This window comes from Clupea harengus, chromosome 4 (assembly GCF_900700415.2).
Source record: "Clupea harengus chromosome 4, Ch_v2.0.2, whole genome shotgun sequence".
NCBI classification, from domain to species: Eukaryota; Metazoa; Chordata; class Actinopteri; order Clupeiformes; family Clupeidae; genus Clupea; species Clupea harengus.
Window position 1 is genome coordinate 28,547,242 of NC_045155.1, and position 15,031 is coordinate 28,562,272.

General features: G+C 40.0%; 1 protein-coding gene across 2 annotated transcripts; it reads left to right on the top strand.

Annotated features, from left to right (window-relative positions):
* Nucleotides 1-753: 753 nt before the first annotated feature.
* LOC105900180 (protein-glutamine gamma-glutamyltransferase 2-like) lies at nt 754-14,541 on the top strand. Of its 2 annotated transcripts, XM_031566960.2 has the most exons (14): nt 754-992; nt 2,555-2,700; nt 2,831-3,010; nt 3,861-4,088; nt 4,372-4,490; nt 4,929-5,057; nt 5,233-5,410; nt 8,477-8,606; nt 9,255-9,358; nt 9,976-10,218; nt 10,792-11,067; nt 11,378-11,538; nt 12,250-12,386; nt 14,268-14,541. In XM_031566960.2, the coding sequence occupies exons 2-14, from the start codon at nt 2,556-2,558 to the stop codon at nt 14,413-14,415; spliced, it is 2,178 nt and encodes a 725-aa protein (XP_031422820.1). In that variant the 5' UTR covers nt 754-992; nt 2,555; the 3' UTR covers nt 14,416-14,541. The 2 variants fall into 2 exon arrangements, with proteins under 2 accessions (XP_031422820.1, XP_031422821.1); XM_031566961.2 differs by lacking the exon at nt 2,555-2,700 and having other exon boundaries at nt 757-992.
* Nucleotides 14,542-15,031: the final 490 nt, after the last annotated feature.

The following is a 15,031-nucleotide window of genomic DNA, read 5'->3' on the forward strand; positions in this document are numbered from 1 at the left end:
AAGAAAGGATGGGTAAACATAATCACACTGCTCTAAAGTGTTCCTCTATGAGCCAAACTTAAATAAAAGTACACATTTCACAGATTCAGACACACACATGCACTGACACTCACACAGTGAAATAAAGTGGATGGGTTCAGTAGTCCATCGGAAATAACAGAGGGATTCTGAGAATGTTAAGCCAAACAAACATAAATAACCATCAAAGGACAAACCAGTTGGTACAGTATGGATCCCAGGGCTTGACAATGTTCAGTTGATGTATGAGGCGTGCAGTGAGTGGACACACACGCACACACACACACACACACAGTACACACACACACACACACACACACACACACACACACACACACACACACAAACACAGTACACAGTACACACACACACACACACACACACACACACACACACACAGCTCTCTTCACCCCCGGCACGTCTGTCTGAGGGCAGAAGGGAGGAGCTTAATGCTGATGTAAAAGCGACGTTTCTATTGGCAGTTTTCTCCAAACGCCCGCCGTACAGAGATAGCCCAGGGGGCAGGAGGACACAAACAACAAACAAACAAACAGAAGAGAAAACACACGTGTTGTTGACACTGATGCACATAACTCCGCAGGGTATGCCAGTTCACCCGCTCCTTATATTTCTTGACTTCCTGCTTCCTCTTCCCATCCAGTCTTCTCATTTCCTGCCCCCCCCCCTTCTGCTTCTCTCTCCTCGTGCAAAGCACCTTCAGGCAATATTCTTCAGTAAAAGCTTTCTAAATGCTGAAGTATTATTAATACTGAATACAAGTCTTTGGGCTTCGAGTTTCATATTCCATGTGAAATTTAAAGAGGAACGATCTGAAGCACTAAAATACTTCATCTCAGTGGCCGGGGGTCGGGTGCCCTGTGCTAAAATTAGCTGCACTCTTCTATAAAGGGATCTGAGAAACACATGCACACTCACGGCAGACAGGCTAACACACACCGGTAAAATGGATCAAGGTATGGTCATGTGTAAAATCCCCTACAGTCATATTTTGTCTTCTGACCTTTATTATTTGCTATTCTGTCATTGTTGTTATGAGTTTGAACTTATGCAGCACTGTGCGTGTAGAGCAAATGTTGTTGAATTATCAGTTTTTAAGAGACTTTTAGTTTTGATGTAGACGGTTATGAGGCATTTCATTGTTCCGTCACAGGCATAAGAACAAATGTATGATTATTGATCCTCAGCATTTAGCTTTGCACGTGGAGGGCATTTGTTGTATATGGAAATGCCAGGATTTCAGTTCTACTCAAGTACTGTAACATTGCTGGTGAATATATTCATATAAGTTGGACATGTGCCAGACGGCAACCACGCACAACCTGCTAGCCATAGCCAAAAATCCAAGCAATGTCAGTTTAAATTCCGACTTGCTGATGATTTACCCCTAAGGCCACTTGAGATATTCATAGATCTCTTGGGAAATAGATGCAGCATCCAACAAATCTCTGTTTCAAAATGTTGCCTTTTGGAAAGTGGCCTTTTTGCACACTGGCAAGAAAAAAATGACCTTGGACATTTGGTTCTATTTTCAAATGTTTCAAGGTATCAGAGACAGGTGTTCAATTACCATAAATGCACAGTCTCAGGCTTTAGTTTTAATGCTTTACCCACATGAACAATGGTTATACGTAATTCATCACACATGAAGGTTCATGACAGATGTTAAGGGAAAAGATAATTATATTCGTTTTTAATACCACAAATAACTATCAGCATTCCTGTTTTGAGTATGAAAGTGGCCAATCCGCACACATGTATTTATCACATAATACTTACATATGCTTTAATAACATAGGCTATTAGTACATACTAACGTATGTATTAATTGCTTACAAGTACACACTAACGCATGGTTTGATTACAAACTAGAACAAACCAATGTGCTTGTATTAATTACAAGCTGGCCTGAAGTTGAAAAGGCAGGTGTCACGCTGATGTAGTGTCTTACTTGAAGACTCTACGTGTAGGCCTGGGGAGCTGGGTGCCAGCCAAGAAATATCGCTTACCAGTTAACTGAGATAACCTCTCGACTACTCCACGCTGAGTGATGCCTTGAGACATGTCATTGCTTAGGTCAACTTACCTTCAGGTCACTAATGTTTGCGTACACGCTTACAAGAGCTGCCACAAGATATGCATCTGTATAAATGTATTTATTTACCATACTGTGAAGGAGGCGATAACCCCACGTTTTAGGATGTAGGCGACTGGAGTTGGTGTTGCAATAAGGAAGAATAAATCAAAAACACAAACAGTACTCACAAAACAAGGCAAACTGTAGGCACATGCTAGGCCCAATCTAGGCCCATTTTAACTAGGCAGATTTCTTCTAGGTACACAATTCTCTAGGCACACAATTAACTAGGCAAAAAAACTAGGCACAAACTGTGTTCACATAGCTAAACACAGGCATCACTTTTCCTCACCTCAGGAAAGTGCTCCTTCTCTTTCACCGTGCCTCTCAAGCTTCTCCAATGCTTTCTCAAAGCTCTTTTCCAAAACTCTCCCCTCATAGAATGAGGCACCTTTTAAATAGGTCCGCCACTTGGGCTAAATTGGTCCAATTAGGACGACTTGGATCTAACCATTGTCGTGGGGAAGCCCGGACCCAACCATTGTGGTGGGGGAGTCCACTCCGCATTAGTCCCAAACTCCTCTCCAGTGAGTCACGGTGAGAAGGGGAATTCACCTTCTCACACATACATACCCTCCATGACAAAAAAATCCATCCATCCGAGAAAAAGCAAAATGTCTATCCATCCATCCCTCCTAATGTGTGTGTTGCTTGCAGCTCTGGACATTGATCGGTGTGACTTGGAATTCAAGGCCAATAACACTGAGCACCACACGGAACAGAATGGTGTGGACAGGCTGATCATTCGGCGAGGGAGGCCGTTCACCGTGTCACTGCATCTCCATCAGAGTTTCCAGCCTCAGCCTGACATGGCGCTCACTCTCACAGTGCGAACAGGTGAGATGCATACAGTATCTAACTCAGTTTAAAGGATAATGTCAGCTACATCTCATCTACTGTCATCACACCTGGAAGAATGTATGTGTCAGGTAGTATTTCTTGTAGCTTAACCAGTAGGGCAGAAATCTAATGAGAGTACAGTTATACAGTTAAGATTGTAACAAATGTACACTACTTTAAATCTCAGTTTGTTTGACTACCTCTATCTGTCTTTTAGGACTAACCTACGGTAGTAGGGGAATTGTGTTCAATGGTTTATTTTGGGGAATGGGGATGTACTATACTTAGCAAGCATACCACCATGTGTGTGCTTTAGTAGAAATCAGAGACCCGACCCTGGGTCCTTATGAGAAAATGAATATTCCTTATTATTTATATCTATAATAATAATAATAATAATAATAATAATAATAAACTTTATTTATATACTGTAGAACCTTTCATGCAAAAGAATGCAGCTCAAAGTGCTTTACAGCAAATACATTACGTGCACAAAGAAATTACATGCACAGTGATCCACATAAAAATAGACATCAAATAAACACAAAAATAGGATATAGTGCAAAAAATAAAAATAAAATAAATAAATAAATAAATTATAATGATAATAATAATTAGTAAAATTAGCATAAAAACAGTGATAGAGTGCATAAAGAATATAGGATGGAATTATAGGATGGAATACCAACATAGATGTTTGTGGGGTAAGAGCACCAGTATAGATGTGTGTTCCATATGAGCACTGGACCCATGTATGGTGTGGTACGCAGGCACTGGCGCACCCATTGCACAATATCTCCTGTTCTTATGTTTTAACCTTTACCTCCCGTTGAATGACTGTCAACAGGTCCACTCCCATCCCGTGAGTCAGGCACGATGGCTACTGTTAATGTGGGCGATGCCATAGACAAAAGCCGCTGGAGTGGGACCGTGTCTGCACAGACTGGGCAGACTCTGTCTCTGACCGTATGCTCTCCCGCTGATGCTCCCATTGGGAAGTACACCCTGCTCATGGGCCAGACCAAAGCTGTCAGTCTCTGCGAATTTGTGCTGCTTTTCAACCCTTGGTGTAGAAGTAAGTTTTTAGTTTTTTTGTTAGCAATGTCTATCATTTATTTCATGTGAGACTTAAGGTGTAAATGTCTATCATTTATTTCAGACAAATCTAACATTTTTTTGACTTTAAGTCAAATTTGACCATGTGTGGATCAAGTTCAATATGTTCCATTCAAAGGATAGCAACATACTGTACATGCAGTTACAGTTAGTGTCTGCTTTGACCACATCTGCCCTGGTCAGAAGAGTCCCATGAGCATCTTTCGGAGAGAAACACATTATCTGCCTTCTCCTTGAAACAGGAGATGCAGTGTTCATGGAGAACGAGGACGAGAGGAACGAGTACGTGCTGTCTCAGGACGGTGTTATCTTTCGGGGGACTCCTCCTCGCTTTAAGGAACTGCCGTGGACCTTCGGTCAGGTAAGCCCTTTCTTGTTTCAAATACCCAGGAGGTATTATAACAATATTTAGAATAGTTTCTTACATATGCATACACATTGCATCACAATGCTTTAAATAAGCCTCAATAATCTTAATTATATAGATGCCAAATGATGTTACATAAAGCTATCATTTATCACATTTACAGAAAGAAAAGGCATTTTCATGTTTATTTGTTAATAATGAAATGAAAAATGAATATTTATTATTATTTATATCTCTTATATGATGGAAATGTGGACGGAATATCAACATAGATGTTTGTGGGGCAGAACACCAGTATAGATGTTTGCTTTTATCAGTTTCCGCCTGTACAACATTTTCTCGTATGTTGCAGTTTGAGTCTGGTGTTCTAGACATTTTCTCGTATGTTGCGGTTTGAGCCTGGGGTTCTAGACATTTTCTCGTATGTTGCAGTTTGAGCCTGGTGTTTTAGACATCTGCCTGAGGATCCTCGATGAAAACCCGAAGTTTATCCATGATGCAGACCAGGACTGCTCAGCCAGGAGGAACCCAGTGTATGTGACGCGAGTGCTCAGTGCAATGGTAGGCACATTTTAAAACAACAATAACTATTGAGTGTGTGCTGTAGCAAGGGAAACTCAAGGGAGGGGTGTGGGTGACAAAAAGTCATTTTGAGAGAAAATGATTCCCCTGTCAACAAAACCAAAACCAGTGCAATTAGCTTAGCTGCTCATAAATGTTTCCCTCCCCTGTCTAGATTAACAGCTCCGATGACAGAGGTGTGCTCATGGGAAACTGGTCTGGGGATTATACAGGGGGAGTCAAGCCCACGTTTTGGACGGGCAGTGGGGACATTCTCCGCCAGTGGAATGAAAACGAGTGTAATCCAGTGCGGTTCGGCCAGTGCTGGGTGTTTGCCGCCGTGGTCTGCGCAGGTAATGTATCATTGTAGCTTTTCAAGTCCACCGTGTGTGTGTGTGTGTGTGTGTGTGTGTCTGGGGGGGGGGGGGGGGAGTGAGTACATCTCTGTGTAATATCACAAAAAAGTCCTAATACAAACTATTCCGAATTATCAAAAACAAATACTTTAGTGTTTATCAACCAAAGTGAACACACTTTGTGCTGGCTCTTCGGCACAAAACTGCTATATTAAACTTCGCTAACGAACAAGAACCCTGATGAATATTGGGAGGACATTCTGTGGTAGACCAAGGTGCTTTTTTTTTCAGCTCAGATGGGGTCCAGCATGTTGGAGTGAGCCTGGTCAGGACTGCCACAATGAACGCATAATCCTGAAAGTGAAGCATGGAGGTGGGAGTGTGGTGATATGGGGCTGCATGAGTGCTTAAGGTGTTGGGGAGATGATATTTATAGATGACACCGCCAGTGGATATACTAAAGTAAGATGACTCCCTGTCCACATTGCAGCATGAGAACGATCCAAAGCACACTGCGGAAATCACATTAACGTTTCTACAGAAGAAAAAAGGCTGGGCCAAGTATGTCGCCTGACTTGGATCCAATACACCTTTGGGATATTTTAAAAAGAAAAGTAGAGCAACACAACCCCTCCAGCAAAGAGCAGCTGAAAACAATGTCTCTGAGGAGTGGCCCAGAAATCTCTGCATCATTGGTATCCTCCATGCCGAGGAGGATTGAGTCTGTCATTGGTATCCTCCATGCCGAGGAGGATTGAGTCTATCATCAAAAATAAAGGTGGACATTAGGGGTGTAAAAAATAACCGATACGTATCGATATCCGTTTTTAGCTTGTAAGATATGACTACATCGATGCGTGAAGTCCCGTATCGGTATTAAAATGACATGAACCGGTCTTTGCCCGATTTAAAAGTTATGAATCGCTTCACAAGCTCGCTTCACAAGTCTCTCCGTTTTTTTGCTACGCAAAACACAAAACACTCACTGACCTGTTGCATTTGATCTCAGTCAGAACAATGACAGCCTGTCATTGGCCAAAGCGCGCATAGCATAAACCAATCAGGCTGTATTCTCACAAATAACGCAAAGACCTGAGAATGACAGATTACAACTAGCTACGCTAGTCATTTCAGTGGCCAATGCTATGCTAGCTACCCTATCCATTTCAATGGCCTATGCTATGCTAGCTACTTTAGCCAAGGAAGATAAATCGTTGTTGATTGCGTGTTTCTACAGACATCCTCGGCTTTAAATAATTATAATAATAATAAATAGGAGAATATTTGTATCATTAACAATTATGTTTAACATTCATAGTCATGATTCCGAGACCGAGCCATCGTGATGTCCTAGCATAAATGAAAGCACTATATTGTAACGTGCCGGCATAGTCACCCCATAATGCCGTGCGGCGGGCGCATACTTTTCTCTATGTGATGCACTAGCTCAACGATGTTCCCTAACAATGTTCCTTACTGTTCTAATTGCATGTCGTTGTTCTGTGTTGGGACGGAGCTTATACAGGTGTGTGACGGTAGCACAGTCTGTTCGTGATAACTTGTACCAGGGCATAAAGCCCGTGCCATTTTGACATTGTGTTGTTTTTAGTGTTTAATAAAAAGCCATAAAAAATATTCCGCACTTCCGTGATTTGTTACAATATGAACACTGCAAATGGCAGTGAATAAATAATTAAGCACTAAACTCAATCGCGTGGATATAGACATAGTGGAATAGAATGGACACATCTACATTCTGCAACAGTAGGCTACCTCCACCTCTGCCCTGGTGAAATTAGTTCTGGGTTTACAGGTGCTTGCTTTGATATGATTTTGATCAGTCTCTGAAGTTGCTTTCGCGTTGCCTGTGGAGTGTGCACATGTTGCAATAGCATGCTCTTATAAGGAGCTGGCGGGGCGTTTCCGTATGCAAGTTTAGGTGCATGACAAAGCGCTTTCAATTAAGAACACATTTCCAGGCATTCATGAATCCAGCGGAGATCTTTTCTGAGGTTGGTAAGAAGATATTTAATAAGACACTTAAGAAAATGTTCGAGAATGAGGTCCATTGTTTCCTCACAACTCAGTGTTTTCAATTATTGAACTGCATCGAATCGCATCGAATCGCATCGCATCGAATCGTATCAAATCGTACTGAATCGTTTTTATCAACATGCATCTTTTCTTGTATCGTATCGTGCCCATGTATCGAGATACGAATCGGATCGGCTTTGTCATGAGAGATTTACACCCCTAGTGGACATACTAGGTATTGAGGAAAATACTTCGATCTAAGTAATGAAGGGTTTGCTGACTAATTTTACATAAAAGCAAATACTGTCCTGTTCAGCACAGAAGTTTTTTTAATATATTTTGAATAATTTGACATTGAAGTGATATTGCAAAGGGGTGTACTCACTTGTACTCTGTACTCTGCTTGCTTGTATACTCTAGTCTATGTGTGTGTGTGGGTATTTGTGAGTGTGTGTTACCTGCAGCAAACTGTGAAAGAGCGTTATGGACTTACTGATGTGTTGATGTGCTACTAGTTGAACACAATACTGCATTCACTGCAGCACCCTGGGAGCGCGCGCACACACACACACACACACACATGAAAATGCACTGCTTTGTATATCACTTATTAATCACTATCACTATCAACTGTCTGCAAAATGAATAAATGTAAATACATTAGAAGTGAATATATTCTCTTGCCGTGACTTGCAGAAGAGATTGTGATGTTCATGCAATTGCTCATGTCATAGAGCCAAACACCCAAACTAGGTTTGGTGTCAGAAGTGCAACATGACGTTTGTGAGTGCAGTTGTCAGAGCCCTGTCACATGCAGTCTCCAATGAGATTGCGATGTTCGGGCCGTCTCATATCATATGGCCAAATGCCCAGTCTACGGACTGATGTTTGGATCAGAAGTGTAACATGACATTCAAGATGATGTTTGTGAATGAAGTTTCCAGAGCCCTGTCACATGCTCTGTGACTCCAATGAGATTGCGATGCCTAATCTATGGACTGACATTCATGATGATGTTTGTGAATGAAGTTTCCAGAGCCCTGGGCATCCCATGCCGAGTGGTCACCAATTACGGATCAGCGCACGACACCGACAGCAACCTGGTGATCGAGTACATGTTTGACGAAAATGATGAAGATATTGGTGATGACTCCATATGGTGAGCCTTTGGGTAAACCCTAATTACAAATATTATATGCACAGCCGTTTTAGGAGGTAGTCGTTCATTTCAGACTACTGTTACAATGTGCGGACGGTACCACTACACAATAAGACTACCCTTATAAAGGATTTCGAAATGGTTTATAATTAAATTAATAATTAGGTTGTAAAAACTTTATAAATCATTAATAAACAATTATAAACAAGTTATAACACAGTTTTCATACATCGATGCAGGCTCACTATTTGGCAAGATCAAGTTACTGCTTACTACTCATTAATCTTACTAATGAGTTACTAACATTTATAACTGGCAAAAGGGTGATTTATTGTAAAGTGTAAAATACATCACCATCTGTTGATGAGTTACTACCATTTATAACTGGCAAAAGGGAGCCTTATTGTAAAGTGTGAAATACATCACCATTTATTAATGAGTTACTACTGTGGTAATTGGACATGAATACATGAACAACATGAGTTCATTATAACAAATACACACACATTGTTTCAAATGTATTTTCGTTTGTGACCACTAGAGGGAGCTTTCTGTGTTTCCAGTTCAGCTTAGTGTTAGCAGCCAATGCTTGCCAGCTGAGCCCCAGTCCTAAGGAGTATGCACTGTGCTGTGTAACTGTGTCTGCAGGAACTTCCATGTGTGGATAGACAGCTGGATGGCTCGGCCTGATCTGAACGAAGGTTTCAATGGCTGGCAAGCGAGTGACCCAACTCCACAAGAACGGAGTGGTGGTAATGTTTACACATCAGGGCCAGGTTTGGGGCAGATCTGAGTCTGTCGTTCTCTGGCTTCTGGTGGTGCTCACAGCTACAGGTTGCCCTAGCTTCATAGAACCAAACACATATTCACTTTGTGAATCCCAGAGAAAACTGAGAGAAGCCTGAGAAAAAACTGGGAAAACTGGGACCAGCTGCCTGATACGTCTTGTTGGAATTCCAGCCCTTTTCCTTTGTTACAAGATGACACAATCTTGTAACACAATCCTTATTACCCACCTAGCTGACCAATCAGAGCACACTGGGTTCATTGGGAGGGGCACAAAGACACAGGAGCTCTAACAGAGCGTTTTAGACTGAGGGTGGATAGAGATGTGCAGTATGAGAAAAAATATGTATTTTTTAACATTGAATTATGTAAATCTGTTCAAGAAAATAGACATAATAGGTCCTCTATCTATAAAATGATTACATAATTAGTTATTTCGAGGCTAATGACTTTTGACATTTCTAGAGATACATAGGTACATTGTATGTATCATTCATTATTCATTCTGGCAATAGGTTCTCTATAGCAACTTGAGAAAATGAATTATTAATTCATTCTTAATTGTCTTTGGTTTTCTCTCCAGGTATTTACTGTTGTGGCCCTGTACCGGTATCAGCCATCAAAGATGGTGAATTGACAGTGAAGTACGATGCTCCCTTCGTGTATGCTGAAGTCAATGCAGATGTTGTTACCATGGTAAGGCTGAAGGATGGAAGGACTGTTAAACTTGATGGAAACACCACAGAGGTCGGCCATCACATCAGCACCAAGGCTGTTGGAAAGGATGAAAGACATGACATCACAAACCTCTACAAATACCCTGAAGGTAAGATAAAAAAAAATGGTTCCCTGCTATATTATTCTCTTTCCTGTTCAGGTTTATATTACTATTGCTTTATTGCTTTAATATTATTATATATATTGCTTTAATATAATACTATTATGTAATTTTATATTACAGTTTGGTAGTTGTAAAAGGAAAAGGAAAGTTTTTGTTGGGATAGTGCCTGACTTCTAAGAACAAAACAAAACAACACAAATTCAAACATAACATTTAAAGGTCAGGTATTTCACAGACGCTTTTATCCAAAGCGACTTACATAGTCATCCTGCAGTGGGTCGACCGCCAACACCCATACTATTTAGGATCATACTATCTCAGGAAACAGATCAGATCATCATCACAATGGGGAATTTGACATAATTGGCTCATTTGTTTTGTGTCAAATAGGCTAATTCTAAGGATTGTGATAGTTATATCGGATATAAAAATTGTTCAAGTAGTTTATGTTATGTCTTTGCAGTCCTCATAAACTTCTAAGCAAAGAGCTGAGAGGTGAAGGGCATATGCGGTGAGAGTGTGAACTCATGATGGATGTGTGTCCTGTGTGTGTTTCAGGCTCAGAGGAAGAGAGGATGGTGTTTGAAAAGGCCAAACACCACAACAAGCTCCTGAAGAGTGGCGAGGAGCCTGGGGTTCACATCAAAATAAAGATCGCAAAATCAACCATGATCGGCACCGACTTTGACGTCATCGCAGTTGTCAGGAATAACTCACCCACTCCCAAAACCTTTCTCTTGATGTTCTATGCGCGAGTGCTTCACTACAATGGCAGGACCGGAGATTCATGTGGATTCACTGATGTTTCTGCGCTGAAAATCGAACCTTCCCAAGGCTAGTTGTGTCTGTGATTGAGTGAGCTGATGACAAATGCTAGATGCTTGCCCATCTGGCTAAATGCACATATACATCATTATAAATAACTGTTTAACAGAAATTAAGCAAATCAACTTATTTTGGTGTATCTGAAAATACTTATATGTATACATGTGTGAACTTATTGTGAAAGTCCATACAAAAGAAACGATTTGGTTTCCTTTACGTAAGTAAGTAAGTAGGTAAGTAAGTATCCTGTACCTAAACTGTTTCTAAAATGAGCTTTCAGTAATTTTGTGAGTGATTTTTTTTTTTTTTACCTTTGTAGAGACATCCACCCCTCTCAAACTGGAATATTCCCTGTACGGCCCGACCATCACAGATGAGAGACTGATCAAGTTGAAGGTTCTTCTGATTGAGTCAGAATCAAGACAGTTCCATAAGGAAACAAAGACCATTGTCCTGGACTCACCAAAGATATTTATCAATGTAAGAACAACTTCCTTTAATGGTTGAACCCTAAAGAGAATAATGGACAAGGGTGCATCGTATGTAGCAGAAGGTTGGTGATGGCCTGTCGTCAACTTCATACTGATATTGCATGCATCTTCATATACACTCAAATGTGTTTGGGACCAAATCTACCACCTCAGAATTAGGAGTGAAGCACTTGTACGTACCTGTGTGGGGCTCTTTTTGCTTCTTTCCAATGTTGTCAAATGTTCCCATATTGGCATGTAAGTGGCTCTAACACTGCCTCCTACAGGATGTGCTTGGTATTGTCTTTAAGATTTCTATTGTGTTTATTGTTTATTGTTGTGTCTTTATTTAGTTAGAATAAGATGATACTACTATTTCCCTATTGTATTATAATTGGTCTTTTTTATTATAGTGGCAACCAGTACAGTCAAAATTCAATCTATATAAAGTTAAACATACTGACCCAAAATAAAAATCTAATTTCTAATAATCTGACCTGTTGAGAGGTTGTTCTATAGTTATAGTTTGTAGTTTCGGAATTTAGCAGACGCTTTTGTCCAAAATGACTTTACAAAACATTTGATAAAAATAGAATGAGATTGAGATTGTCAGAACAGAGGAAGGATTGTGATTGAAGAATTCAGAGGGAGGCGTTGCGTTCCCATGAAAAATTAAGATACAGGACAGAACAGACCTGACATCTCATATTCTCTGTGGCAGATTGTTGGCGTGCCAAAGGTAAACCAGAAGTTGACCGCAGATATCACACTTCTGAATCCTCTGCCAGTGCCTATGCACGAGTGTGTCTTCTCCATACAGGGAATTCATCTCACTGGTGGACAAAATATTGTACACAAGTAAGTAAAAACTCATTGAAGCCGCCATAGTTCATACTGCCAATCTTGCTCAGGTTCCGTTCAGGAGTCGTTGTCATGAGGTGCTATCGTTGACTACTTACAGTTGATTAATGTCATGGAATGAAGCAGTCAGTGCCAGGCACATAGTTCCATAACCAGCCTGTCTAATCTAGCAGTATGACGTCAGCCATAAAAAGCCCAAACTTACAGTTTTTTCCAATCATTTTAGTTCTTGTACCTATACCATGTTCACATTCCCAAAACACTTAACACATGGAGCACACCAGTAGACCATGTGAACCAAACTGTGGATACTTGCCCCTATGCTTAGATACAAATGCTGGCAATGACACCTTCTTCCAAAATTCATGGATACCTGTCCCAGTCAATGTTCACTACCAGCAAAACACTGTGGAACTACAGCATTTTTTACCAATGTTTAGATACTCTGTTCAGAACCGTTAACTTTCAGTTCAAAACCTTACTTACAGTAATTTAGATCACTGTAGATGGAAAGATGCTTTGTTTAGACAGACAAATTAAATGATATGCTTGATTAAGAAAAAGTATTCTTAATTTAGCAGAAAGTTTATTTAGATTATTTAGTTTGTTTTGGCTTGCAGACTTCTCACTATCTCTAATAGTACAGTAATAGAGTCTATAGAAGGCAAACATAGATGTAACTGTTCCTGAAAAGTTGTTTCCACTATTACAGTACTGCTCTTTATGTAAGTCATAGGCTATCAGTAAAAGACAGTTATTGAAGAATGCAATTCTTCTTTTTACAGTAATTACAGTAAATTTGCCACACTCAATTTTGACATATATTGTGAGAGGCAAACCGACATATCAACACTGTCTTCAGATACTTGGCTTGGATTGACGTATTTCCAAGATGCAATGCGGAGGAGAATGTTACCGTAAATGCGAAGTTCAAACATGTAAAAGTTTGACACCAAATGCAGAGGACAGAATGGATCAGCATTACTGTAGGGCTACAGCAGACTTCTAGTGGTATTACAGTACTTTGGTAGACTGTATCTTGTGTTGATGTATGTAATTTACAGCATTGGAAATACTGCAGTAAATACGTAGCATATTCATGCCTTTTTGTTGTAATGTAGTAAGCCTATATAGTGCAATAACACATGCAATTCTAGCATATGGCTGTAATGAAACATATTGCAGCATTTTAGAATTATTTGTTTACTGTCATATTACAAACTTTATTACTGTAGTCCAAAGTGTTTTTTTGCTTTTTTAAATGCAACACTACAGTAATCTATGCTAAACTGGAGGACACAGCAACATCTTATAGATGCAATTAGCAATGCTTCAAGTTGTTAGTGTTTTTTAGGTCATACTCTGAGAGGGAACATGTGTTAAAGTTACGGCAGAATTGATTGTGGTGTGGTTGTTGTACTGCATTTTGCACCAAAAGTGAACTGATATGCAGAGGTGTGTGTCTGTAAAGCCCACTGTGTTAAGTGTTTGGGAAAAGTATCCATGGTATAGGTACAAGAACTAAAATGATTGGAAAAAACTGTAATGCAATGTTTGTGTGAGAAGTTCTTGTTCATGAAATTAAATTAGATCTAGTATTATACAGTTGCTGCCAGTGACATCAAGGGTGAATTACAAGAAAATACATGTAATTGCAATTTACTATGGCAATTCAATGCTTAACAATTACTATCATATGTTATAGATTCAGGTTACTGTAATGGTAATGTGGGAACGGCAGCATTTTGTGTATTGTGTGTGTTTGTGTGTGTGTGTGTGTGTGTGTGTGTGCGTGTGTGTGTGTGTGTGTGTGTGTGTGTGTGTGTGTATAAAACTGGTGTAGACCTATGTTCATGGTACTGCTTTGTCTGTTTGCAGAATTGGAACAGTGATGCCAGAGAAGTACGCCACAGCTAAGGTTGAATTTGTACCAAGTTCACCAGGGAGAAACAAGCTGGTTGTAGCTTTTAATAGTGATAAATTAAGTAATATCTCAGGATATGAAACCATTGTCATCAAAGACTAAAATATGCCCCCAAGAAATGCCCCCATATGAGAACATCAGACTGTAACCAGAATGGAGGAGGATTTCAGCACATTGACAGACGTTAATTAAAGATAGTTATGTATTATTAAAAGCCAATATTTATAACATTGGGTATAATTCCATTTTTATTTCTCTATTGTTCAAGATGAAGTATTGTGTTTCAAAATGTAAAACACAATGTATATTATGTATTGTATACTCTTGGCCCTAGTACAAGGCAAACACACTTGAATGATGCTCCTAAAAGGGATGACAAGAATTTCTGGACTGACATCCGATTGATGAAATAATTTGTTAGCCTACTGTGCCTGGTGATCTGTGAAAACTGCACACAAAATGTATCTGTAGTAGGAATGTGCATTTCTATCACTGAGACCGATACGATGCACATCTTGATGCATTGTAAACGATCCGATACATGATATGAAGCACCTACTAATGCAATGTGATATATTTCATACCTATTGTGATGCAGTGCGATTTATTTCTTCTTAAGCAGACAGCCAATCATAAATTGAACTCTGGCAGTGATACAATGGGTGTTAATTATGTCACGTAAGCACAGGGTGGCTGGACTGGGTTGCTGTGTGCGCGT

Bases quoted from the DNA above. Each gene is read 5' to 3' on its own strand.
- LOC105900180 (XM_031566960.2), top strand. From the start codon at position 2,556: ATGAGGCACCTTTTAAATAGGTCCGCCACTTGGGCTAAATTGGTCCAA. The intron at 5,058-5,232 runs GTAGGCACATTT...TCCCCTGTCTAG, and splicing joins CGCGAGTGCTCAGTGCAATG to ATTAACAGCTCCGATGACAG. The intron at 10,219-10,791 runs GTAAGATAAAAA...TGTGTGTTTCAG, and splicing joins CCTCTACAAATACCCTGAAG to GCTCAGAGGAAGAGAGGATG.